Source organism: Kogia breviceps, chromosome 19, assembly GCF_026419965.1.
Source record: "Kogia breviceps isolate mKogBre1 chromosome 19, mKogBre1 haplotype 1, whole genome shotgun sequence".
Taxonomy (NCBI): Eukaryota; Metazoa; Chordata; class Mammalia; order Artiodactyla; family Physeteridae; genus Kogia; species Kogia breviceps.
Genome location: NC_081328.1, coordinates 51,465,367 through 51,489,139, shown reverse-complemented (window position 1 = coordinate 51,489,139; position 23,773 = coordinate 51,465,367). Strand labels below are relative to the sequence as shown.

The 23,773-nt window shown below is 57.7% G+C and overlaps 2 protein-coding genes across 2 annotated transcripts; both read left to right on the top strand.

Moving 5' to 3' along the window:
- Positions 1–90: 90 nt before the first annotated feature.
- On the top strand, positions 91–10,028 carry OTOP2 (otopetrin 2). Its single transcript, XM_059048574.2, has 8 exons — positions 91–137; positions 806–987; positions 1,235–1,586; positions 2,098–2,234; positions 4,033–4,091; positions 4,564–4,697; positions 6,739–7,616; positions 9,486–10,028. The coding sequence occupies exons 3-8, from the start codon at positions 1,268–1,270 to the stop codon at positions 9,654–9,656; spliced, it is 1,698 nt and encodes a 565-aa protein (XP_058904557.1). The 5' UTR covers positions 91–137; positions 806–987; positions 1,235–1,267; the 3' UTR covers positions 9,657–10,028.
- A 1,565-nt stretch (positions 10,029–11,593) lies between these two features.
- On the top strand, positions 11,594–23,376 carry OTOP3 (otopetrin 3). Its single transcript, XM_059049002.2, has 7 exons — positions 11,594–11,612; positions 16,827–17,324; positions 17,415–17,551; positions 18,697–18,755; positions 19,038–19,156; positions 21,209–22,023; positions 23,206–23,376. The coding sequence occupies exons 1-7, from the start codon at positions 11,594–11,596 to the stop codon at positions 23,374–23,376; spliced, it is 1,818 nt and encodes a 605-aa protein (XP_058904985.1).
- The last annotated feature ends 397 nt before the right edge of the window (positions 23,377–23,773 follow it).

Here is a 23,773-nt window from a genome sequence, read left to right as displayed (position 1 = left end):
CCGCTGCCCAGAGGGCCGCCCCGGGCTGCCCCTGGGTCCTAAACTCCCTGCTCCCGAGCACACGGCGCCCGGCCTCTCTCCAAAAGTGCCCACCCCAGCGTCCCGCCCCGGGAGGCCCAGCCCGGGGACAGTCCGAGGTCTGTCTTCAGCGGAGCCGCGGCGCTGCGGCCCCCGGTGTCTCTAAGCGTCAGGGGAACGGTTCGGCCAAGGGCTGCGGAGGGGTGTCTGAGGGCAGTCCTGACCCCTGGGACAACGGGCCCGAGAGAGTTCCGAGGACCGACCGCCAGACCGTCTGCGATCGGGACTCGGCTGCCCCGGCTGCCAGTTTCGCGCGAGGGGGGTCAGCCGCGCGCCAGCAGGAGGCGCCGGAGGACCGGCCGAGAACTTGGTTCGCAAGTCCGACTCGGCAGCCTCCAGCGCAGCAGGGACCAGGGGAGGGGATGGAGGACGAGGGAACTTCGATGGCCGTGAGGGTGTCGGGGAAGGGGCGTTAGGGTCCCGATCTTGGGGCGGCAGCAGGAGAGCCCAAGGGTACAGGGCCGCGGCGGCTGGGAGGGCGTCGGGGTGCCTGCGGGCCCTTGGGGCGTCTGTCGAGCGTCAGCTCTCGGGGCTCTGGGCGTCAGGAGAGCGGGGCGCCAGGGCGCGCTGGGCGCCGGGGGCGGGGTGCCCGCTGGGTGCCGCAGTGCCGGGCCGCGCCCGAGGCTGGCTGCGCCGAGGTGGCAGGGCGGCGGGGGAGGGGGCGCCTCTTAGCGGGTAAATATAAATCTCACCCTGTCTGCCTCCGCACGCTCTTCCCTAAATTCAGCCAGGGAAGAGGATGGATCATGTGAGTGGGACTGAGAGGTTTATGGAGGAGCTGAGCTCTCGCGGCTGTAAATCACCCTGCCCTCCCCGGTATAAAGCGCCCGTCCATCCCGGCGTGGCAGAGAGAGGGCACACTCGCCGCCCCCTGACCCGCAGCTCAGCGCGGGCTCCCGGCCCAGCCAGGTGGGTGCCCCTGGCCAGCCGGCCGGCGGATTTGGGGAGTGGGAACCTTGCACGGGGTCCGACGGGGCCGCAGCCGCTTCTCTCTTCCTCCCGTCGAGCGCGAGGCCGGCACGGTGGGCTTCTCTCTTCCCCTTCCCAGCGCTTCCTTCACCACCACCCCCCGCAGCCCCCGCCCCTCGGGTCCCCCAATCTAGGGATAAGAGGGAGGAAGGAGAGCTCTCGAGGCTGACCCGCTCCTCCCCGACAGCGACCTCTCCAGCCTCCTCCAGTCGCCTCTGCCATGTCCGAGGAGCTGCCCTCGGGCCCCAAGGAGAGCCCGCCGGCGCCGCGGGCGGCCCCGCGCGAGGTGTGGAAGAAGGGCGGCCGCCTGCTGTCCGTGCTGCTGGCCGTGAACGTGCTGCTCTTCGCCTGCACGCTCATCAGCGGCGGCGCCTTCAACAGGGTGGCGGTGTATGACACCAACGTGTTCGCCCTCCTCACCGCCATGATGCTGCTGGCGGTGCTCTGGATATTCTTCTACCTCCTGCGCACCGTGCGCTGCCCGGACGCCGACGCCGTCCCCTGCCGGGACGCGCACGCGGGCCCCATCTGGCTCCGAGGTGCCAGGGGAGGCGTGGGCGGAGGTGGGGCGGCCCGGGCGGGGAGCTGGAGGCTGGGGCTCCCGCAGGGGTAGACCGGTGAGAAGTCCCCACCCCCCAAGGCTAGATGTGTCTGAGGGTGAAGCGCGCTGCGACTGAGGGAGACGAGGACGAGGACGGGAAAGAGCCCTGGAAGAGGGGCCGAGTGGAGCTTCTCTGCCCTTTCTAAAGATCGAAAGAGGGTGGCCACGGGAGAGACTTTGGTGGAGAGCAGAGAACAGATGACAGCTGCGGTTGAGAGAGCCTCTCCAGGGCCCTTCCCCTTATCTATGCAGCCTGGAAGGGATGGGGGCTCCATAGGGCATCCATCCACCCACCCGCTCAGTCACACACCCATCCTTCCATCCGTCTTCTCACTTACCCCATTCATCCATCCATCCACCCCATCATCCAACTATCTGGCCATCCATCCTCAAATCCGTAAGCATTTTTCTCCCGCCTCTCTGATCCGCCCCCCACCCCTCATTCCCAGGTGGGCTGGTGCTGTTTGGGGTCTGCACTCTCGTCATGGATGTCTTCAAGACCGGCTACTACTCCAGTTCCTCTGAGTGCCAGCCAGCCGTCAAAATCCTGTACCCTCTCACCCAGGCTGTGTTCGTCATCGTCCAGGTGGGTGGCAGGAGTGTCCTGGATTGTGGTGGAAAAGAGCCAACACGTGGCACGGAGTCAGGAGATCTGAGCTCTACTCCACTTCTACGCTGGGCAATCGATCAGGGTGGGGATAGGACTGGAGTGCAGATCACATGAGTCCATAAATCTGGAAGCACTTGGTACTGAAGTAACATGCAAATGTGGTGCCTACTTAGGGGCCCTGCGATTTCATTTCAACTTAAGGAGTGCCAGTAGTTATGACACCTCGGAGGTGTCAGTTGTGGCAGCTGCTCTGTCTCGTGGAACCTGACCTGCCCTCCTTGGGTGCCTATAGAGGGCATCAGTCTCAGCTCAACATCCTGCCGTGGGCATGGCCAGTTAGGCCTCAGCCATGTCCCCTACATTCTGTATTTTTTCAGGAAATAGAGTATCCTGTATATGGGATTTTTCAAACAAGTTCACTTTTTTCTTTTTTTTCTTTTTTTTTTTTCTTTGCGGTACGCGGGCCTCTCACTGCTGTGGCCTCTCCCGTTGTGGAGCACAGGCTCCGGACGTGCAGGCTCAGCGGCCACGGCTCACGGGCCCAGCTGCTCCGTGGCACGTGGGATCCTCCCAGACTGGGGCACGAACCCGCGTCCCCTGCATCGGCAGGCGGACTCTCAACCACTGCGCCACCAGGGAAGCCCTCACTTTTTTATTTGTTGCATGAATAACGCTTGAAAAGATCTTCTGATTGAGCTGAGGCAGGACTGGTCTTTTTTTTTTTTTTTTTTTTTTTTTTTTTTTTTTTTTTTTTTGCGGTATGCGGGCCTCTCACTGTTGTGGCCTCTCCCGTTGCGGAGCACAGGCTCCGGACACACAGGCCCAGCGGCCATGGCTCACGGGCTCAGCCGCTCCGCGGCATGTGGGATCCTCCCGGACCAGGGCACGAACCCGTGTCTCCTGCATCGGCAGGCGGATTCTCAACCACTGCGCCACCAGGGAAGCCCCCAGGACTGGTCTTAACGTGGGACCCAAACCCTCCACAGCCCAGAATGGCCACGTGTATGGTTCCCTCTCTTGAAACACCATCCCTGGGGCTTCCCCGGTGGCGCAGTGGTTGAGAATCCGCCTGCCGATGCAGGGGACATGGGTTCGTGCCCCGGGCTGGGAAGATCCCACATGCCGCGGAGCAGCTAGGCCCGTGAGCCATGGCCACTGAGCCTGCGCGTCTGGAGCCTGTGCTCCCGTAAAAAAAACAAACAAAAAAAACCACTATCCCTACTGCACAGGCTTCCACAATTTAACACATTTATGACTTCGGCATTTATATAGTTTTAATTTTACATTTTCTGACTTTAAAGAATACTCAGGCAAAATGGAAATACAGACACCCCAACATCAATAAACACCACAGCAAGCATTTGTGGGCAGCCAGCTGAGAGCGAGGACTTGCAGGGCAACAGAGGCTGAGGATGAGGCAGGGGTGGTGCCCGGGAGAGCCGGGAAGCCCCTTAGATTCGTTCTGAGGCGGGCCTTGCTCCCAGGAATAAATAGCTAGGCAGTCAAAACTCCACCCTACAAAGAAACAGAAAACAAACACCAAGCCCAGAGAGTTTACAGGTGGCATTCTGCAAACTTTTCAAGAACAGAGAACTATTTTGTACAAATCGCTCCAGAGAATAGAAAGAGAGAAAAGCTCACGTCTCACTTTGCAAAGCTGAAATAAACTCGATCACGTAGTAGGAGGGCTCTTGAGGTGATAGGAACGTAGTGCTGGGCGCTCTGGGTTGAGCCCGTCTGCAGAGTAGATGACCCCACCGCTTCCTCTCAACAGACTTACTTTCTCTGCGTCTCCGCTAAGGACTGTGTTCACACACACCTGGACCTGACTCGGTGAGTGCCTGCTCCGTGCCCGTGGCTCAGTGTTCATGCCCGGGGGCTGGGCTCCCCTGGCATGAGATGAGCGCTTCCCAGCCTGGGGCATGGGTCCTCTTTCCGCCCCCAGGTGGGGTTTCAGCCAAGGCCCCCCGGCTTTGCCAGCCTGATTGCCACCACCCCCTGCTGGGGGTACGGGGGACGTGCTGGGTGAGATGGCGTGTGTAATGTACACATGTCCTTTCCCCAAAGGGAGGGAGCAGCCGTGGCCTGAACCCCATGACACCCCCAGCCCTCTTTTGGGAGGCCTCTCAGCCAGGCTACGTGTCCCTTCCAAGCTCAGCTTCCCTGTTCACACAGGGGTCTGCCTGCTTTCTTGCTTCTCAGCACCATCACCTCCCAGGAGAGCATCCCCAGCTCTCTACCACGCCGGGGACCCAGCATGAGCCAAAGACTCTCACTGGCCTCTTTGCTCTCCCTCCCCAAACAGATGTGGTCTCATGTTCACACTCACCACCAACCTGGCCACCTGGATGGCAGCCGTGGTGGATGAATCGTTGCACCAGGCGCATTCCCTCAGCAGTTCCCATGGCAACACTAGCGACGCCTGCCTCGCTCTGGACAGTGAGTGCTCGCTTCAGACTAACCCTGACCCCGTGGCAGCCAGGCCTCGGGCTGGGTGCTCTGTGGACTTGTAGAGGGCATGGAGGCAAAGGTGGAGGCCAGGGACCTCCTCCTGCTGCAGGCTATGCCTGTGAAGAAGTTTAGATGTGGGTGACCCAGGAGAAAGAGTATAGGGGAGCATTTTTTCATCCTGGACAGTACAGCCTCGGTCCCAACTGTCCAGGTCTCCGTCCCACCAAAGAAGGGATTCATGCTCCAGGAAGAAAGGGCAAGAGTGGTCGAGGTAGAAAGAGGGGAAGAGGGCTTCCCTGGTGGCGCAGTGGTTGAGAGTCCGCCTGCCGATGCGGGGGACGTGGGTTCGCGCCCCGGTCCGGGAAGATCCCACGTGCCGCGGAGCGGCTGGGCCCGTGAGCCAAGGCCGCTGGGCCTGCGCGTCCGGAGCCCGTGCAGAGGCCACAACGCGGCCCGTGTACCGCAAAAAAAAAAAAAAAAAAAGAAAGAGGGGAAGAGAGGCAGGGTGGAAGCGTGGGATCAGAAGGGCGTGCCTGACAAGGAGGAGAAGGTAGAAGTAATAATCGCAATAACGATATAGTGACAATTCACTGAGCTCTATATGTCAGGCACCGTGCCAAGTGTCTTAAGCACCATCTTACTTAACCCTTGCAACCTCCCTATGAGATGGGTACTATTAGCATTCCCATGTTATGGATGCAGAAACTAAGGCATAGAGAGGTTAAGTAGCTTACCCAGGGTCACAGAGCTTGAAATTGGAGAACTAGGGTTGAGATCCATCTTTGCTTTGAACCAATATGCTATGCTGAAGAAGAATGAGCCCACAGTCCCCCTGGTCCTGGTTCTCTGGACTTATCTAGCCGCCGCCCCCCCCCCCCCCCCCCGCCACCAGCCAGGATCAGACTAGATGACCAAGTCCACCGGGACCTTGCCTGAATACACACGCACACCCAGTATGGGAGGGTCCAGGAATGGAAAGCATGGATCCAGGCCTACAGGAGATCCCAGCCCAGCAGGACTGGAAAGGGCCACTCTCCACATACAGAGGGGTCCTGAGGATGGTTAAACCCAGCCCCAGGGAGGTGGGCGACCTTACGTGCTAGGGCTGCAGGGTGCAGCGAGATACCTGCCTCAGGGGTGAGAGTCACGTCATTTGTGTCAGCTCTGCCATCACAAGCCACTTTCTCTGAGTGAGCCTCAGGTCCTTCTTCTGCAAAACCAGCTGAGATAGTTCTGGGGATCAAAAGAGCTGTCTGCCAAGGCCCGAGGAATCCTACAGAGCAGAGCGCACTCTGGATGCAGGACGAGATTCCTATCAGTACGGTACAAACCGAAGTGACAGAAGGTCACGGTCGAGACCTGGGCACAGCAGCTGCTTTCTGGCTGAAGCAGATGCTGGGGAGAGCTGCGAGGCAGCTTGAATTTTAGGGGTTGCCAAGTGGACCACCTTCTATTAGGACCAGAGCCTTGCCTACCTTGGGCAGCTAGGGGTCATTACTGGTGTGGAAGGGTTGGGAGTGTTTTTCTGAAGGAATGGGACAGAATGAAGCGTGCAACTCTGCAGTTCAGATTTTTTTTTTTTTTTTTTCTGTACGCGGGCCTCTCACCATTGTGGCCTCCCCCGTTGCGGAGCATAGGCTCCGGACGCACAGGCTCAGCGGCCATGGCTCACGGGCCCAGCCGCTCCGCAGCATGTGGGATCTTCCCGGACCAGGGCACGAACCCGCGCCCCTGCATCAGCAGGCGGATTCTCAACCACTGCGCCACCAGAGAAGCCAAGAATTTTTTTTTTTTTTTTTTTTTTTCTTAATCGAGCCCTGGCTAGGGTTTACTGGTGTGTCCCACAGTTTCTGGCACATAGTAGGTGCTCAATAAATACCTGTCAGGCCCTGTGTAGGCATTTGGGATACGGTGGTGATGGATAGCAACCCTGCCCTTCCAAAGGTCACAGTCTAGGGGTGAGGTTCTTCAGGTGGGGGCCTCCAGGAAGGAGGCAGGGCAGTGCAGCTCCGCACCCCCCTCTCCACAGTGGAACGTGCAGGCAGCCCAGTCAGAGAAGACTGCTCCTGCAACACGGCCGTCTGCCAGATCTTCCAGCAGGGCTACTTCTACCTGTACCCCTTCAACATCGAGTACAGCCTCTTTGCTTCCACCATGCTCTACGTCATGTGGAAGAACGTAGGCAGGCTGCTCACCTCCTCCACCCATGGCCACAGACACACCCCATCCCTGCTCAGCCTCTTCCGGGAGACCTTTTATGCCGGCCCGATCCTGGGCCTGATGCTCTTTGTCGTGGGGCTGGCCATCTTCATCGTCTACGAGGTCCAAGTGAGTGGGGAGAGGGGCAGCGCCCAGCAGGCCCTGGTCCTCTACTACAGCTTCAACATCGTCTGTCTGGGGCTCATGACCTTGGTCAGCCTGAGTGGCTCAGTCATCTACCGTTTTGACCGCCGGGCCATGGACCACCGGAAGAACCCCACGCGCAGCCTGGACATGGCCCTGCTGGTGGGTGCCGCCCTGGGCCAGTACGCCATCTCTTACTACTCTATCGTGGCTACAGTGGCGGGCACGCCCAGGGAGCTGCTGGCGGGGCTCAGCCTGACCCACGCTCTGCTCATGATTGCCCAGCAAACCTTCCAGAACGTTTTCATCATTGAGAGCCTCCACCGGGCTCCCCCCGGGGCTGAGCCGCACGGTACTGCCGCCGAGGAGCCCTGCCACGGCCTCACCTTTGCCAGCCCGGACACCCTCCACACCTTGCCTGCCCGCCCGCCCGCCCCCAGGCTGGTTGGCCCCAGCCCAGCAGGACCTCTGGGAGCAGCAAGCGTCATCTTGGCCCCCAGGGGCCACTGGAGGTGCCGGTGCTTGAAGGACATTTCTCTGTTTCTCCTGCTCTGCAACATTATCGTGAGTAACTGGGCAGAGATGGGGGTGGGCTGGGGGGAAGAGAAGGCCGAGGAAAGATGCACTTTCGGGTTTGTTCACTTGGCCCTCTCTGTCTTGCCCCCAGCGCACTCGAGCATCGTCTGGCTCTCTAGGAAAGGAGCAGGTTCAGGGAGAGTCAGGGGCGGCCCCCGGGGGGGGGGGGGCGAACAGCATGTCAGGGCTCACAGGGAGAATGAGATCCCGGCATTCTGGCATCTAGGCAGAGCTGGAGGGGTCTTAGGGAATGCTGACGTGCGGGCTGGGAGGAGGTGAGACGGAGCTGGGTGGGGGCCCTCGCTCCCAGGCGGGAGGTGTGACTGGCCCCGGGACCTTGGGACCAGCCTGCTTCTTAGAATAATCGGAGCAGCGACAGGAAGTGGCAGAGACCAGCATAAGCGTGAGGGGTCTGTCAGCAGAGTGCAGTGGCGGGCTGGCCGGGAGGGGAGCATCCACGACAGTCGCCCCCTCCCCGGCGATTCAGCAAAGCCCCTTTCCAAGAGAAACTCCTCTGGATAGCAGCAGACTTCACCCAACACAAATATACATCCTGTATGAGAACACTCTCTGTGAAGGTGCATCCCAACAGAGAAATGCTCCTAGTGTAGCCCAACCTGATAGAGAAAGGCCCCAGTGTAGATCTAATCCCCAGGGGGGAAGTGTCTAACAGAGAAACACGGACCCCTGTGAGGACATCCCAAAGAGAGAGCACACCTCAGTGAAGTTTTGCTCAATATGTAAAGATCATCCTTTTAGCTATAACCTCTGATAGAAAAATACCCCTTAATATAGAAAACAGCCTTAATGTGGGTATATCCCAATATAGAACATATCTCCAGAGGGATTCCACCCCAGTCGGTCTACATGAAATACACGCCCTAATTGAGGTGTGTTCTTGGTGAAGCCCCCACTGCAAATAATGTCCCTCCTACAGGTTAAAAAAAAAAAAAAAAAAGAGTAGTCACCCATCTCTGACCTACCAGTAGAAGCAATAAAGCTCAAAACCTCCTCCTGTCTTGGGCCACCTTTGGTGTGGTCCCCAACCTTGGCACCCCCTCACCTTCTCCCAAGGCCGAGCCTACAGGCTGGGAGTCACCTGAGAGGCCGCTTTTGCTCCTGTTATCTGAGCCTGGATCAGCTCTGAGGGCATCATCTCCAACTCCTTCATTTTACAGGATAGAAGCAGGCTCAGATTTGGGCTGTGATGTGCTCAAGGATGTGATACATTTGCCGTGGGGAGAGGGGAGGGGGGGGTTAGCCTAGAAGCCTTTATTCTTTGCCTCACACCCCATATGTGAACTATCTGAGCTCATAGCCAGGAATGAAGCAGGGTTCCAGCTTCAACCTCCTCCCGGATCTGGGAAGGGGGTGGGGTGCGGGGCCAAGAGCTGGAGAGCAGAGCTCATAGGGGGCAGGGCTGGGGGAGCATTCTGGCGGGATCCTGAACCCCTGCCCTGGGCCTGATTCTACCATCACCACCCTGCATACATCTCTCCGGGAGAGAGCTACTGATTTAGCCACTTATTCCAAATTCTCAGGGCATCTACTGAGACTTCTTCTCCCCCTTCCCCAGTCCCACAAGTGGCCATACTGAGGGTGGGAGATGCGATCACAGGGGGAGCCCTAGGCTGGGGGGCAGGCAAGTTCAGCTGGGCACATTTATTGAGCTCCTCAGTGAGTGCCAGGCCCCACCCAAGACGCTCGAGGTCCCCACTCAGCGACGCCCAGCCCTCGCTGTCCACAAAACCAGAGGGCTGGGACCCCCATCCCGCCCCCACCCCACCCAGCAAAGCCCACGGAACCACCCACTGGCACGAGTCCGGGCCAGGTCCTGACACCCCTTTGTCCCCACAGCTGTGGATCATGCCCGCCTTCGGGGCCCGCCCGCACTTCAGCAACACGGTGGAGGTGGACTTCTATGGCTACTCCCTCTGGGCGGCCATCGTCAACGTCTGCCTGCCCTTCGGCATCTTCTACCGCATGCACGCTGTCTCCAGCCTGCTGGAGGTCTACATGCTGTCCTGAAGCCCCACTAGAGACATGGGGAGGAGGGGCTCAGCTCATGCACCCTCCCAGAGACCCCCGGGGGGTGAACCCCAGGCTGCCAGTCACTATGCCACGTAACTACCCATTCCCCTGCCGCCGCCGCCGCCGGCCCCAGAGTGGAATTTTCACAGAAGTTATTTTTCCAGGATGAGTTTTTAAATCACAATCAAGACATGCATATCCCTGGGGCGTGGGGCAAGTGGGGGAGGAGGACCTTTCCCTGCACCCTTTTTAGGACCAGGCAAGATCTGGAAGTGTCCTAGGCTCTAGCTCCACCCCTACCCCAGCCCCGTGTCCTGGCCAGTGCTGCCGCCTGGAGCTGGAAACCAATAAACCTGATGTTCTCCCTGCCCCACGCTGTGTCTCAGCAGCCACATCTAAGATGATCACAGGAGGGGGTCTTGGGGTCGGAGCTGCAAGGGGCCCTGGAGATATTCAGGTCTCAGGCTTTTCGGTGGGTGAACCAAGTCTGAGTCACAGACTAGTTACAGACTCGTACCTGGGTGGCTGGGAGGGGCTGGGTGGAGTACCCAGGCTGCCACCTTCCTCTTTGCTTTATCCTTAAGTGACATATACATTTTTTAATGGGTTCCGTGACACATGAAAGGTTAGGAAGGACTCACCTAAACCAACTACGATTTTACAAAGAAGAAAGCTGAGGCCCAGAGAGGTAAAGTGACTTGCCCACAGTCACACAGCGAAAGGGAGCCAGTGCCTTTCTACGAAGAATAATAATTTTCAAACGTTTTTCATGCATCAGAGCTTTTGTTTTCCCCTCAAATGAAACATTTCAGGAACGTAACTTCAATTCATAGGCCGTTATAACATAACTTATAACAGGGCTGTTATAGCTAAACAGGGCTTGGGTGGCACAGATTCTCACCCCCTGGACCTCCTCTTACCCACAACCCCACTCCCTGTGGTCCCTGAGGCTCCTCTCCAAAGCGCTCTGGCTTCTACTCTACAAGAGATATAGAGACAGGGCGACTGTGAAGCTGGAGAGATCCTGGCAGGGCAGAGGGTGTGGGATCTCACTGTTTTCCCAGCCCTTCGACCCCCTCCAAAGCCCCTCAATAAAATGGTTTGATCCAAAAGAAGGTGGGGAGGGGGGATATAGGGATGGACTCAGAGAGACTGAGGAAGTCAGACGGTGCAGAGAGAGATTGAAAAGGAGGTACCAACAGCTAGAAGAGGAGGTGGAATTGGTGGCCAGAGAGTCAGGTGAAGGGGGACAGGCTGGGGTGGGGACTGGGGTGGGAGGAGATGGCATTTTGTGCGGGAGCGTGAGAGCAGCCGCACCTGGCGCACAGGGCACTTTAGAGGGAAACGTGCCAGGACCCCACCAGCACCATGAGGTGGGAGGGTCTCAGAGGCTGCAGGAAGAGCTGAGGAGGGCCGCAGGGGGCGCCTCCTGCCGTGTCAGAACCGGGTCTCTTTCGCCCCAGGTTCACGGTTGCCTTAGGGAGAGAGAGCTTGCGGGCCTGGTGCTACGTGGGGTACAAGAGAAGGTGACCCCGGATCTGTGGGGGAGGGTCCCTTCCCTGCTGGGCCGCCAGAGGCAAGTGTGGCCTGAACCCTACACGGCCTCTATTGCGGCCTAAGGACATTGCACCCCGATCTACCCCGGAAGCGGGCCTGCTCGTGGGTCCCCTGACCCAGCGCCCCGCGCCTGCACCGCCTCCGGCCCCGCCCGCCTGTCCAGCCGCCTCGCTATTGGCTGAGCTGTCCGGGGAGCCCCCGGCCGGGTAATTAACGAAGGATTAATGAGAGCCCCAAAGTCAACAGAAAAATCAATGGGCCGCGGAGCCCGAGAGGCGGCTGCGCAGTCCCGCGGAGGGAGGGCGTCGGGGGCATCGGTCCGGCGCAGGGGCCTCACCCGGACAGACGATCCGCGCTGCGGTGGTCAGCCGGCGGCGATGGCTGCCCAGGCCTCAGGTAAGGCTCCCCGGCGGCGCCGTTACGGCCGGGAGCGCCCTCTGACCCCTGGAGGAACATTCCCGAGAGCCCACCCTCGACACCCACACCTACTCGGCCCCCAAAGCGAGGGTCAGAGACCGGGGGCTGCAGGGACTGGGGCGGGAGGGCGAGATGACGGGAGGAAGATCAACCCTTGGTGACCCGAACGGCGCCCCCCCCCCAGCCCCACCCCCGGCTCCGCACCCCGTCTCCTTTCCGCGGGCGGGGGGCGCGCAGGGGTCAGCAGGGCACCCCCCCGCCTTGGCCGGATCCGAGCGCGCACAGCGGAAGGGGAGCGCCGAAGCCGGGCAGAAGCTAAAAGCCCGGACGGCTGGAAAAAGGGGCGTGGGGCTGGGTGGCCGGGGTGCCCGGTCAGAGGCACCCGTGTGGCGCCTGTCCCAGGCCCCGCAGTCCCGCGAGTGGCTCGGAAAGAAACCCCGTAGCTCCGAGACCAGTGCTTAGCAGCCTCGGTCGGATCCGGCCAGGCGTCGCGCCCCGACGGCTCTGCAGCTTTCCCCACTGGCTCGAATGGCGACCCACAGACCAGTCTGGTGTCCGGGGCCTCCCCTGAGCTGGCGTCGCGCGGGGAGGCGAGCCCGAGGGTGGCGGGTTCCTCCTGGTCAGTCAGGGAGCCCTCACCCTTCTCCCGCGACCCCCGCTTTGCCCGTCCCCGCACCCTTCCCAGCGGGAGACCCTATCCTCCACTTCGAGCGCTCCCTCTAGCGGCCGACGGAGGGTTGGACCCTGGGGGTGGGGGCGGGGAAGATAGTCAAGGTGAGGACCCTGGAGGACAGGACCTTGTCCTCCAGGGTCCTCTCTAGGCCTGCAGTCCAATCAAAACCTGCCCCTGTCATTCACCAATAATCCCGACCCTTCCGGCCTCTCCAGAGGACAGAACAGGAAGGAAATGCATAAACAGCTAACACTGAGAGCATTCTCTCTGCCAGGCAGGTCTCTACATGCATTTACATGTGTTAAATCATTAAATTTTGAAAAATCCCCATCGGGTAGGTATTATGCCTTAATTCCTTCATTTACTCATTCAAGAAATCTTTACTGAACATCTACTATGTAACGGGTACTATTCCATAGTCGTGTATCTGTTTACAGATGAGGAAACTGAAGCACCGAGAGTCTAAGTAGCTTGACCAAGATCACACAAGGTAGTTAAGTGCCAGAATTCGGCACTAGGCTATCCTCCTGCCTTGGGGTAGATTCTGGGAAGGCGAGATGGGGCAGTCAGGTTTGGGAGAAAAGGAGCAGGGCAGTGTCCCTGTAAGCTTCAGATGTGCTCAACCTGGGTGCGGGAGCCTGGGAAGACCAAGATCATCTGGAAAGTCGCCTCCACTGGGCCGGGAGGCAAAGGGTTTGATGGGAAGGGTTTCTGTCCATGGCTCTGGTGCGGAAATTTCCCCAGAAAATGCCAGAGTCAGTCAGCTAACATTGGTTTAGTGTCCTGCCTGTGCCATAGATGGGGGAAGAGGTAAGCAGGAGCTGGTCGCGGCCCACCAGGCACACCCACAGCAGTGCACACCCGCTCTCGATAGACGTTTGGGCAAAGGGAGAAGTCTTGCCGGGAGAAGCGCTTAAGATGGGTGGGGAACGTGGGCAAGAGGCGTTGGCGGAGGGCAGCAGAAGAGGCAGAGGAAGAGCAGAGGCTCCAGGAGTGACGGGGGGCCGAGACTCCGTGAGGAGCGGCGGCTCCTCTGCCTGGGCCTCGGAGAACGTGGGGAGCAGGTGCCTAGGGTGTGACAAGGGGGCTGGACAAGGAGGGGACAGAACTGGAGCAAGAATGACGTGGAGGACTGGGAAGGGGGGAATCACTGGTAGAAGCTTTAAAAGAGTACCAAGTTGGGGCTTCCCTGGTGGCGCAGTGGTGGAGAGTCCGCCTGCCGATGCAGGGGACGTGGGTCCGTGCCCTGGTCCGGGAGGATCCCACGTGCTGCGGGGCGGCCGGGCCCGTGAGCCGTGGCCGCTGCGCCTGCGCGTCCGGAGCCTGCGCTCCGCAACGGGAGAGGCCACAGCAGTGAGAGGCCCGCGTACCGCAAAAGAAAAAGAGAGTACCAAGTTTTATTATCCTATTTGCCCCAGAAGAGGACCTTAGGAGGTATAAATATTGGGCAGGTTGCACATTGGAGAATGGGGGCCTGAAGGGGCTGCATTTTATTTTATTATTATTATCTTTTTGAGGCTGCATTTTAGAGCGAAATGTGCTGAGGGTCTTCTGGTAGTTACAGAGGGGGATAGTCTAAAGGTCAGAGTCCAAAGGGAGAGACACAGCAAAGCACAGCTAATTAAAATAGAGCATGAACACTGATGTGTATAAAATGGATGACTAATAAGAACCTGTTGTATAAAAAAATAAATTTAATTTTAAAATTAAATAAATAAAATAAAATAGAGCATGATATGGGACTTCCCCGGTGGTCCAGTGGCTAAGGCTCCGCACCCCGAATCCAGGGGACCCAGGTTCGATCCCTGGTCAGGGAACTAGATCCCACGTGCCGCAGCTAAGAGTTTGCGTGCCGCAATTAAAAAAAAAAAGATTCCCCCATGCTGCAACTAAGGACCCGGCGCAGCCTAATTAATTAATTAATTTAAAAAGAAGTAAACTTTAAAAAAATAACATAAAATAGAGCATGGTAGGTGATGGTCCAGCAACAAGCATGGGTGCAGTGGGAGTACCAAGAGGGGCACCTAGTCCAGCCTTGGCGAGGGGGTTCAGGGGAGGCTTCCTGGAGGAGGTGAGGCTCCACTGAGCCCTGAGGACACACCGCGGTCATGCAAGGGCCAAGTGGGTGGGCATGATAGGCAAAGGGTAGGGTGTGGGCAGAGACAGGGAAGTGAACAAAAGCAGGAGCTTTCTAGGAACCAGGCAACGGGGTGGCACGGTCCATGGGCAAGGGAGTGGGGGTCTGAAGACAGGGCTGGAGAGGAGAGTTCAGACCAGACCAGGAAGCAACAGCGGCTACCCTGCCTTGATCACCCTGTGTAGCCCAAGCCCACACTAAACATCCGCTGCCTTGTTTCATTTTGAAAGGCCATGCAGGCCATGCTAGATAGTTTGGACTCTATAGTGAGGACAGTTGGTTACCTTTGCAGGGGAAGTAGGGGAGAGGCACAGTGGGTAGGGAGACCAGTCCAGGAGAAAAAAGAGGGAGCCATGGACCAGGGTAGTGCTTGTGGTAAAGAAAAATCTCAGAGCAGTCCTTGAGCTGGAATGCACAGGGGCGAGGGGAGAGGCAGGGCAGACACTTGGTTCCCTGCTGGGAGACATGGGGATGGAGACTCCGCTTGCTGGGACAGTGAATTAGAGAGCAGGCCTCCTGCGGCCTGGACAACGGGGACAGCGAGTACCTAGGACCCTGAGCCCAGAGCACCAGGGATGCCAGGGCAGCAGCAGGACCGAGGGGGAGCACCTGTGACAGCAGGGGGTGGAGAAGGAACCTTCCCACCGGGACAGCACCCAGGACCAGTGGGGCATCCCTGCACTCCAGTGCAGCGTTATGAGTACTCAAAGGGCCCATGGGGGAAGTGTGCTGGACTCCAGGAAGGGGTCCTGAGCTGCAGCTATGGGGTGACCCAAGATCTGGGTCCAAGTGAAGGGTAACAAAGGGGTCGGTCTGAGTGAAAGCTTGGGGCAAGTGAGAAAGTAGCAGGAGACACTCAGGGAAAGAGAGGGGTCAGGATGGTGTTCCCCATGTTGAGCTGTACGTTCGTGAGACTTCAAGGAGTTGAGGGAGGGTACAGACGGAAGTCAGTTCTATCAAAGTCAAGGGCACGGGACTTCCCCTGGCAGTCCGGCAGTTAGGACTCTCTGCGCTTTCACTGACGAGGGCACGGGTTCAATCCCTGGTCAGGGAACTAAGATCCCACAAGCTGTGTATCACAGTCAAAAAAAGAAAGGAAGTCAAGGGCATGGCATTCACGCTCGTCCCGGTGTGTCCCATGCTCATGGCAGACATTGTCAATCAATCTCAGAACTTTTTCCTTAACCTTTAATGTGCTTTAAAATTAACTTTAATTACATAAGTAATGTTTGTTTGTTTATTTTTTGGCTGCGTTGGGTCTTCATTGCTGCACGTGGGCTTTCTCTAGTTGCAGAGAGCAGGGGCTACTCTCTGTTGTGGTGCCTGGGGTTCTCATTGCGGTGGCTTCTCTTGCTGCGGAGCACAGGCTTTAGTTTAGGCGCGTGGGCTCAGTAGTTGTTGGTCACGGGCTCTAGAGCACAGGCTCAGTAGTTGTGGCACACGGGCTTAGTTGCTCTGTGGCATGTGGGATCTTCCTGGACCAGGGCTTGAACCCGTGTCCCCTGCATTGGCAGGCGGATTCTTAACCACTGAGCCACCAGGGAAGTCCCAGTAATGTTTTGTTTTGTTTTGTTTTGTTTTAAAACTAGAATATTAAACCTCTCCCAATGCTAGTGCCCTCCTCCTTTCCGCAGAAGAAACTCCTGTTGTGAACTTGATGGGTGTCTTCTAGATCTTTTAAAAGTAATTTTAGGGACTTCCCTGGCAGTCCAGTGCTTAAGACTTTGCCTTCCAATGAACGGGGTGTGGGTTCGATCCTTGGTCAGGGAGCTAAGATCCCACATGCCCCGCAGTCACAAACCAAAAAACATAAAACAGAAGCAATATTGTAACAAGTTCAATAAAAAAAACTTTTTAAAAAAGTAATTTTATATACACCCATAGGTACCCAAAATAGAGTATTATCTCAGATCACAGCATTCTTTCCCACCAAGCCCACGCTCAGCCTCAGGATCCTTCTGAACCCAACACTCTAGGCAACCACTGCCCAACGAATCAGAGTCAGAACAAGAGAGGACACCTACTTGCTCTCCCTGACTTGAGGAGTGAATTTCCTTCCAGGAGACAGAGGGCACAAACTGCCTTTTGGTGGTGAAAAGTCACAGCCTTGGAAACCTCGCAGTGGCCAAGCACTGTGCAGATACCCCTGGCTGCCTTGCCAGACATCATTAATCCACCTTAAGATCAAGCACTGATGCAGGAGGATAGGGGTGGGGGGAAGGCGGTCCTCAAGCCAGTCGAAATAAACCCTGTGTTTATGTGGAGCACAGAGGGCTTCCATATCCCCTGGTCTGTCTGAATCTTCTCGGGTCCTGTAAGGCAGATGGGGCAGCTGCTATTGTTTCCAATGTCCTGACCAGAGAGGTTGCTTAGCTTGCCCTAGGTCCCACAGCGGTTGGAGGCAGAAGCGGAATTGAACCCAGGACAGCTTGGCAGCCAACCAGAACCCTGTCTCCCTCCCCAGCCCCTACTGAGGCTCCACCCATGGCCTCTCCAGAAGCACAGGAGGCTGGAGAGACCCCGGCCAAGGAGAACCAAGCGGCCACGGGGGCCGAGCAGACAAGGGCCCCCGCCTCGCCCCTCAAGAGGTCCTGGCTGGTGCGGCACTTCTCACTGCTGCTGCGCCGGGACCGGCAGGCCCAGAAGGCCGGGCAGCTCCTCTCGGGGCTCCTGGCCCTCAACATGGTGTTCCTGGGCGGAGCCTTCATCTGCAGCATGATCTTCAACAACGTGGCCATCACGCTGGGGGATGTGTGGATTCTGCTGGCCGTGCTGAAGGCCCTGGCCCTCCTCTGGCTTCTCTACTACACCACCAGGACCACCCGCCGGCCGCAAGCCGTGCTCCACCAGGACCCCCACGCAGGACCCGCTTGGGTGCGTGGTGAGTGGCGGGGCACCCGGGTGGATGCCGAGGGGTGGGGAGGGAGGGCTCTTTCCGGGGGAGGTGCCAACGGCCCCCTGGCCCGGCCAGGCTCCCTGGTGCTCTTTGGCAGCTGCACCATCTGCCTCAACATCTTCCGCGTGGGCTACGGCGTGAGCCACATCCACTGTGAGTCACAGCTGGAGATCAGCTCCCCGGCCGTCGAGATCATCTTCATCGGCATCCAGGTGACCGCCTCTCGCGCCCCTCACGCATGCACACCGCAGCCTGTGCCTAGAAACAGCCACATCAGCAAACACCTACGCGGCCCCGAGTCTGTACACACGTACCACGGCGCCCCTCCGCGTGCCTGCCTCTGTGTGCCCGCGCCCACGCTACCTACACGTGTCAGCGTCAGCCCACACACTGCGTCACTGAAACGCAGGCACCTAGAGATACATTTGCCTGTACGTACCTGTGTGTACCTAAATCTGCACCCCCGGATATACTGTGCTACCCTCCTTTTTAAAAAGAAAAAAAAAATACAATTTATATATTTATATTTTTGGTCGAGTGGCCTGTGGGATCTTAGGTCCCCGACCAAGGGGCCCCCTGTATTGGAAGCATGGAGTCTTAATCACTGGACCACCAGGGAAGCCCTACAGAGCTATTTTTTTTTTTTTTTTTTTTTTTAAAAAAGAAGGTTTATTTATTTATTTATTTTTGGCTGCGTTGGGTCTTCGTTGCTGCGTGCAGGCTTTCTCTAGTTGCGGTGAACGGGGGCTGCTCTTTGTTGCGGTGCGCGGGCTTCTCATTGGGGTGGCTTCTCTTGTTGCAGAGCACAAGCTCTAGGGTGCGCGGGTTTCAGTAGTTGTGGCACGCGGGCTCAGTAGTTGTGGCTCGCGGGCTCTAGAGCGCAGGCTCAGTAGCTGTGACGCACGGGCTTAGTGGCTCCGCGGCGTGTGGGATCTTCCCGGACCAGGGCTCGAACCCGTGTCCCCTGTATTGGCAGGTGGATTCTTAATGCCACCAGGGAAGTCCCCCAGAGCTACTCTTAATGAATCTCCAGCTCCCTCCTGAGTTCCTGATCTGCAGGCATTGCGCTATGTGTTTTGTTTGCATCATCCTTTTTATTGCCCCAATAAGTAGGCATTCCCCTGATAGACATTTTAGTCCTATTTTAGAGCCAAGGAGACTAAGGCTCAGAGATGTTTTTCCACTGGCCCAAGACCACACAGCAAGGAAACACTGGAGCCACGAATCCAACCCAGGCTTCCTCCCTGTCCCTTCCATTGTAAATACACACATGCAACTGGAACACACGCCCCATAGCCCCACCACCAAGCTTTGCCCCACCTCTAGCCCCTGGGCTCAAGGCCCTTTTCTCTTTCAGACCTGGGTGCTCTGGAAACACTCTAAGGACTGCGTTCAGATCCAGACCAACTTCACTAGGTAAGATGCGGGCTCCTTCTCTCCTTCCAACAACTCCTGGGATACCCCTGTCCCCCACTCGTGCTGGCCCCCCAACAGCTTCCCTGGACAGGGGGGCCCTGGGGCTATCGGTTAGTCTGGGAATGGGTCCCAGGTAGCCCCTAGGGCTGCCCCTCCTGAAGTTCTAACGGCAGATGGCATCTGGCTTTGGGAGAGCGTGGTCACCCCAAAGGCAGCGATGGTGAACGTGGGGTTCCCGGGAAGCTGGCTAGGCCGTGTGGCGGAGTGTAGCGCCTCCTCCAGGTGTGGCCTCATGCTGACGCTGGCCACGAATCTGCTGCTGTGGCTTCTGGCCGTCACCAACGACTCCATGCACCACGAGATCGAGACTGAGCTCAACGGCCTCACGGAAGAGTTCTCAGGTACAGGGGAGACCGTGACTGCCCCCCGATCCCTGAATGTACACACACACACACACACGTGCGTGCATGCTACACTCCCTCAAACAGGTGAGGCTCAATAACTCTGCGGAGCTGGAAGCAAGCTCTAGAGACCAGATCACGACTAAAGGGAAACGGACATTTGCCAATGGTGCCCATCCTGCCCCCATTCTGGGCCTGCCCCATCAGGTGCTGGCACTCTGCAAGCCCCCTCCAGGCATCCGTCTCGCTGTCAGTAAGCTAACCACTGATCCTGGCTGAGCTATCCACTGATAGGTCCAGGTATGCGCCCGACCGCCGGTATTGGCATTTTACTTGCAAGAAACTAAAAAGCCTTCAAGACTGAAAGGAACGTCTTCCTAACACAGTTGTAGGTACCTGGACATACAAGGAAGAACAGAAGATTTCTGGGCAGAAAGAACTCCCTGGAATGTTCCATACACCCAGTGCCCTACCTGTCAGTCTGCCCTTAGAGGCCACGTCCCGTAAACCTACACAGGAACATTGCTGTCTGGGGGACTCAGACACACCTGTATGTATACACCTCCCCCCGCCCCGGGTGGCATCACCATCGTGACCTGTGTACAGGCAAGCCTTCCCAGCAGACTCATGCATTCACACATCCATTGCATACATCTCAGCATGCCTGTATACCGTGGGCATACAGGCATGCAAAGAACATTCTTTATGCTCCAGATCCGCTTTTCAGAAGACCTGTGCAAAGAGAATTTTTGGCATGTGACATCATGGATTGTTTATTATTAAACAATTCAAGCATACATACAGATGAGTAGAAGAACAGGACACACCCATCACCTAGATGTAATCATTATTAACATTTTGCCATATTGATTCCAATATTTTTTGCTGAATTACTTACGTTGCAGAAATACTGGCATTTCGTCTCAGAGTATTTCAGTAGGCATGTCTTTAAAATACTATATAGTTCCCTACATTAGCACAATGCCATTGTAATTTCTAACAAAATGCCTTCACATCAGCCCCATTCTCTGTATCAATCTATATTCGACTTTCTCCAATCAGCCCATGAAATGTCTTTTAAAGATGGTTTGTTCAGGGCTCCCCTGGTGGCGCAGCGGTTGAGAGTCCGCCTGCCGATGCAGGGGACGCGGGTTCGTGCCCCGGTCCGAGAAGATCCCACGTGCCGCGGAGCGGCTGGGCCTGTGAGCCGTGGCCGCTGCGCCTGCGCGTCCGGAGCCTGTGCTCCGCAACGGGAGAGGCCACGGCAGTGAGAGGCCCGCGTGCCGCAAGTCAAAAAAAAAAAAAAAAAAAAAAAGATGGTTTGTTGAAACACGCAGTACATTTGGTGGCTCAGTTAAGCCTCTTTTCCCCTAATGACGTTGAGATTTGTCAGTTTGCTTCCTCGTGGTGGCATTTGACCTGTTCCCAAATCCCCTGCTTTTCCTAGAAACAGGAAGTATGGAGCAAAGTGTTGATTAGATTGGCGTTGAGCATTTTGGACACCAGCAGTCCACAGGGGATGCCGTGTGCTTTGCAGGGCACCTCATCACAAGGCAAGATGTCTGCCCCACAGTGGATGCTGCTGATGGTCCAGGTGTATCAGCCAGATCCTCCCAGCATAAGGCTACAGGCTTCCCCCTGTGCTCAGCAAGCAATCTGTAGAGGTGACATTTGGCACCAAAGACATCATGGGTCAAATGCTTTACCTAAAGCTTGGCACCTGAGGTCTAGAATCCCTTTGTCAAGGAGTGACCATCCGGGGGGCTTCCCCGGCGGTCCAGTGGTTAAGACTCCGCGCTTCCACTGCAGGGGGCACCGATTCGATCCCTGGTCGGGGAACTAAGGTCCCACAAAAAAAAAAAAAAAAGAATGACCATCCTGTGATTTCTGACTGCTCTCTCTTGCCTCAGTTTCCACATCTGTAAAATGGGTGGCTGGGTCCCTTCTGCCCCTGCCATAATCCGGGAGGCGAACAGATTCATTCGTGCATCTGGTTTCCTCAGAGCAAGGCCCTCCTGAACGTCTGTCCCCTCCCGCCCTGCCCCCTCCCAGGCAACACCACCAACACCTGCCTGTGCCTCAACGCCACCGCGTGTGTGGTCTTCCAGAAGGGCTACCTGATGCTCTACCCCTTCAGCGCCGAGTACTCCCTCATCTGCTGCAGCATGCTCTTCGTCATGTGGAAGAACGTGGGCCGCCGCCTGGCACCCCACACGGGCTCCCGCCCCAGCACCCTGCCCTTCCAGCTGCACGGGGCCATCTTAGGGCCGCTGCTGGGCCTGCTGGTCCTGGTGGCAGGCGCGTGCGTCTTCGTGCTCTTCCAGATCCAAGCAAGTGGCCCCGCCGTCGCGCGCCAGTACTTCACCATCTACTACGCCTTCCACGCAGCCGCACTGCCCGTTATGAGCCTGGCATGCCTGGCGGGCATGGCCATCCACGGGCTGGAGGAGCGAGAGCTAGACACGCTCAAGAACCCCACCCGCAGCCTGGACGTGGTGCTGCTCCTGGGTGCGGCGCTGGGCCAGATGGGTATCTCCTACCTCTCCATCGTGGCCATCGTGGCCACGCGCCCCCACGAGCCGCTCAACCGCCTCATCCTGGCCTATTCGCTGCTGCTCATCCTGCAGCACATAGCCCAGAACCTCTTCATCATCGAGGGCCTGCACCGGCGCCCACTCTGGGAGGCAGCTCCCGAGAGCCTGGCGGGGAAGTGGGGGGCTGAGCCTCCCCGCAGGGGCTCCCTGCTGGAGCTGGGCCAGGACCTGCGACAGGCCTCGCTGGCCTACCTCCACTCCTACAGCCACCTCAACGGGAAGCGGCGGGCCCTCAAGGAGATCTCACTCTTCCTCATCCTCTGCAATATCACCGTGAGTGGCGGGGCCGGGAGGCATGGGGGCGGAGCTGGCAAGGAGGCCCGGAAAGCCTCACTCAGGAAGGAAGGGATCAAGGTGCCTTCACTGTGCGATGACTGTCCCGAGGGCGACTGGCCTGTCCCTTTGATTGTCAAGGACACAGGCGCCCCTTTCCAACTAGCTTGATGCTGCTTGAGAGTAGGAAGTGTCCCCCAGCTCCCTGCGAGGTGCCTGGCATGAATGAATGTGCCAAGCATGTAGCTAAGTGCTGTTTACAAACATATGTACAGGATTTCTACCCTCGGGGAGCTTACTGCTTCGCTGAGGAGACACAGGGGGACCAGTTAGAGAACTACCAAATAATTAATGGTCCACTGATTTGAGTCAAAGGAAGAGAGCAGAAGGTGCCTGTTTTTCTAAAGAATCTCTAGGGGAAGGTACGGACAATGACTGCTAGGTGCCTGGTGGCTGCTCAGTTCCAAGTCCACCTTTCCGTGCATCTCTCTGAATCATCACGCTAACTCCATGCAACAGGCACTATTACTGTCCCTATTTAACAGATGAGCAAACTGAGGCTCAGGCTCTTTGACCCGCCGTGTTCCCACAGCCTGCAAATGGCAGTAGCGGGACAGCTCCAGGTTGTTTTAGCCCATGCTGGTGATAGCTGTGTTGGAAACCCCTCAGAGGGTGAAACCTCTGGTCCAGACAGAGCATAAGTAAGAAGTTGGCCCTAAAGTGTGGTCGGCGCTCAGAGAAGGAAGTGGGGGCCCAAGCGGCCAAGGAAGGCTTTGTGAAAGTTCGATCTGGGCCTTGAGAAACGGGCAGAATTTGGACGGGAGGCAGGCTCAGGGTGGAGCGGGCAGAGAGTCATGACGGTGGAAGAATGAACCCAGAGCGGAAAAAGGTGACGGAAATGAGGGCCCAGGGGAGCCCAGGTGGAGCAGGTGGTACCGTGGTGGCGGCAGCCTGGGGTCTCAGGATCCAGCTGGAGTTTAGGCCCCAGACAGGCCAAGGAGGGGGCTGAGGCCTGCTGTGGGATGGGGTGAGGGGGATATAGGGGGAGAGGGGCTGGTTCTGAAAGCCTAAGGGTGAGGGGATGCTAGGGTGGGGGGTATGCTGGAGGGGCCTCCCCTGAGCTGAGGGCCTTGGGGGATGGGAGAGCCCCTCCCCCACTCAACAACCTCCTCTCCTCCCCAGCTGTGGATGATGCCTGCTTTTGGCATACACCCGGAGTTTGAGAACGGGCTGGAAAAGGATTTCTACGGCTACCGGACATGGTTCACCATCGTCAACTTCGGCCTGCCTCTGGGGGTCTTCTACCGCATGCACTCGGTCGGGGTGCTGGTGGAGGTCTACCTGGGGGCCTGAGAGTGCCCAAGAAACCCACCCCCTGCACACCCCCAAAGTGCCAAGGCTGGGGAGAATGTAACCCAGATGCCCCATTCCAGGGGGACCTAGACCAGCCTGGATTCCCCAAAGCCTCCTCTTCCCCAGAACCTCACTGGGGTGGGTGGTCACCGCAGCCCAAGGCCAAGGGCAGGCCTTGAACACTGAGCTGTTAAGGCCCACACCCAGGACTGAGCACATACCTGCCCCCTGCTCACCACCACAATCAGCGCAGCCCCAGGAAAACCACACAGCTAGTCTCGGGCACGGTCAGCCCTAAATGATTCCGGGGAGTTTGGGGAGGGGCACCCCTACCCAGCCAGGCCTTGGGGGTCTGCCTCCTGCATTGCCAAGCGCAGCCCAGGACATCTGGAAGCTC

Bases quoted from the DNA above. Each gene is read 5' to 3' on its own strand.
- OTOP2 (XM_059048574.2), top strand. From the start codon at position 1,268: ATGTCCGAGGAGCTGCCCTCGGGCCCCAAGGAGAGCCCGCCGGCGCCG. The intron at 1,587-2,097 runs GTGCCAGGGGAG...CCTCATTCCCAG, and splicing joins GGGCCCCATCTGGCTCCGAG to GTGGGCTGGTGCTGTTTGGG. The intron at 4,092-4,563 runs GTGAGTGCCTGC...CTCCCCAAACAG, and splicing joins ACACACCTGGACCTGACTCG to ATGTGGTCTCATGTTCACAC.
- OTOP3 (XM_059049002.2), top strand. The intron at 17,325-17,414 runs GTGAGTGGCGGG...TGGCCCGGCCAG, and splicing joins AGGACCCGCTTGGGTGCGTG to GCTCCCTGGTGCTCTTTGGC. The intron at 18,756-19,037 runs GTAAGATGCGGG...CGCCTCCTCCAG, and splicing joins ATCCAGACCAACTTCACTAG to GTGTGGCCTCATGCTGACGC.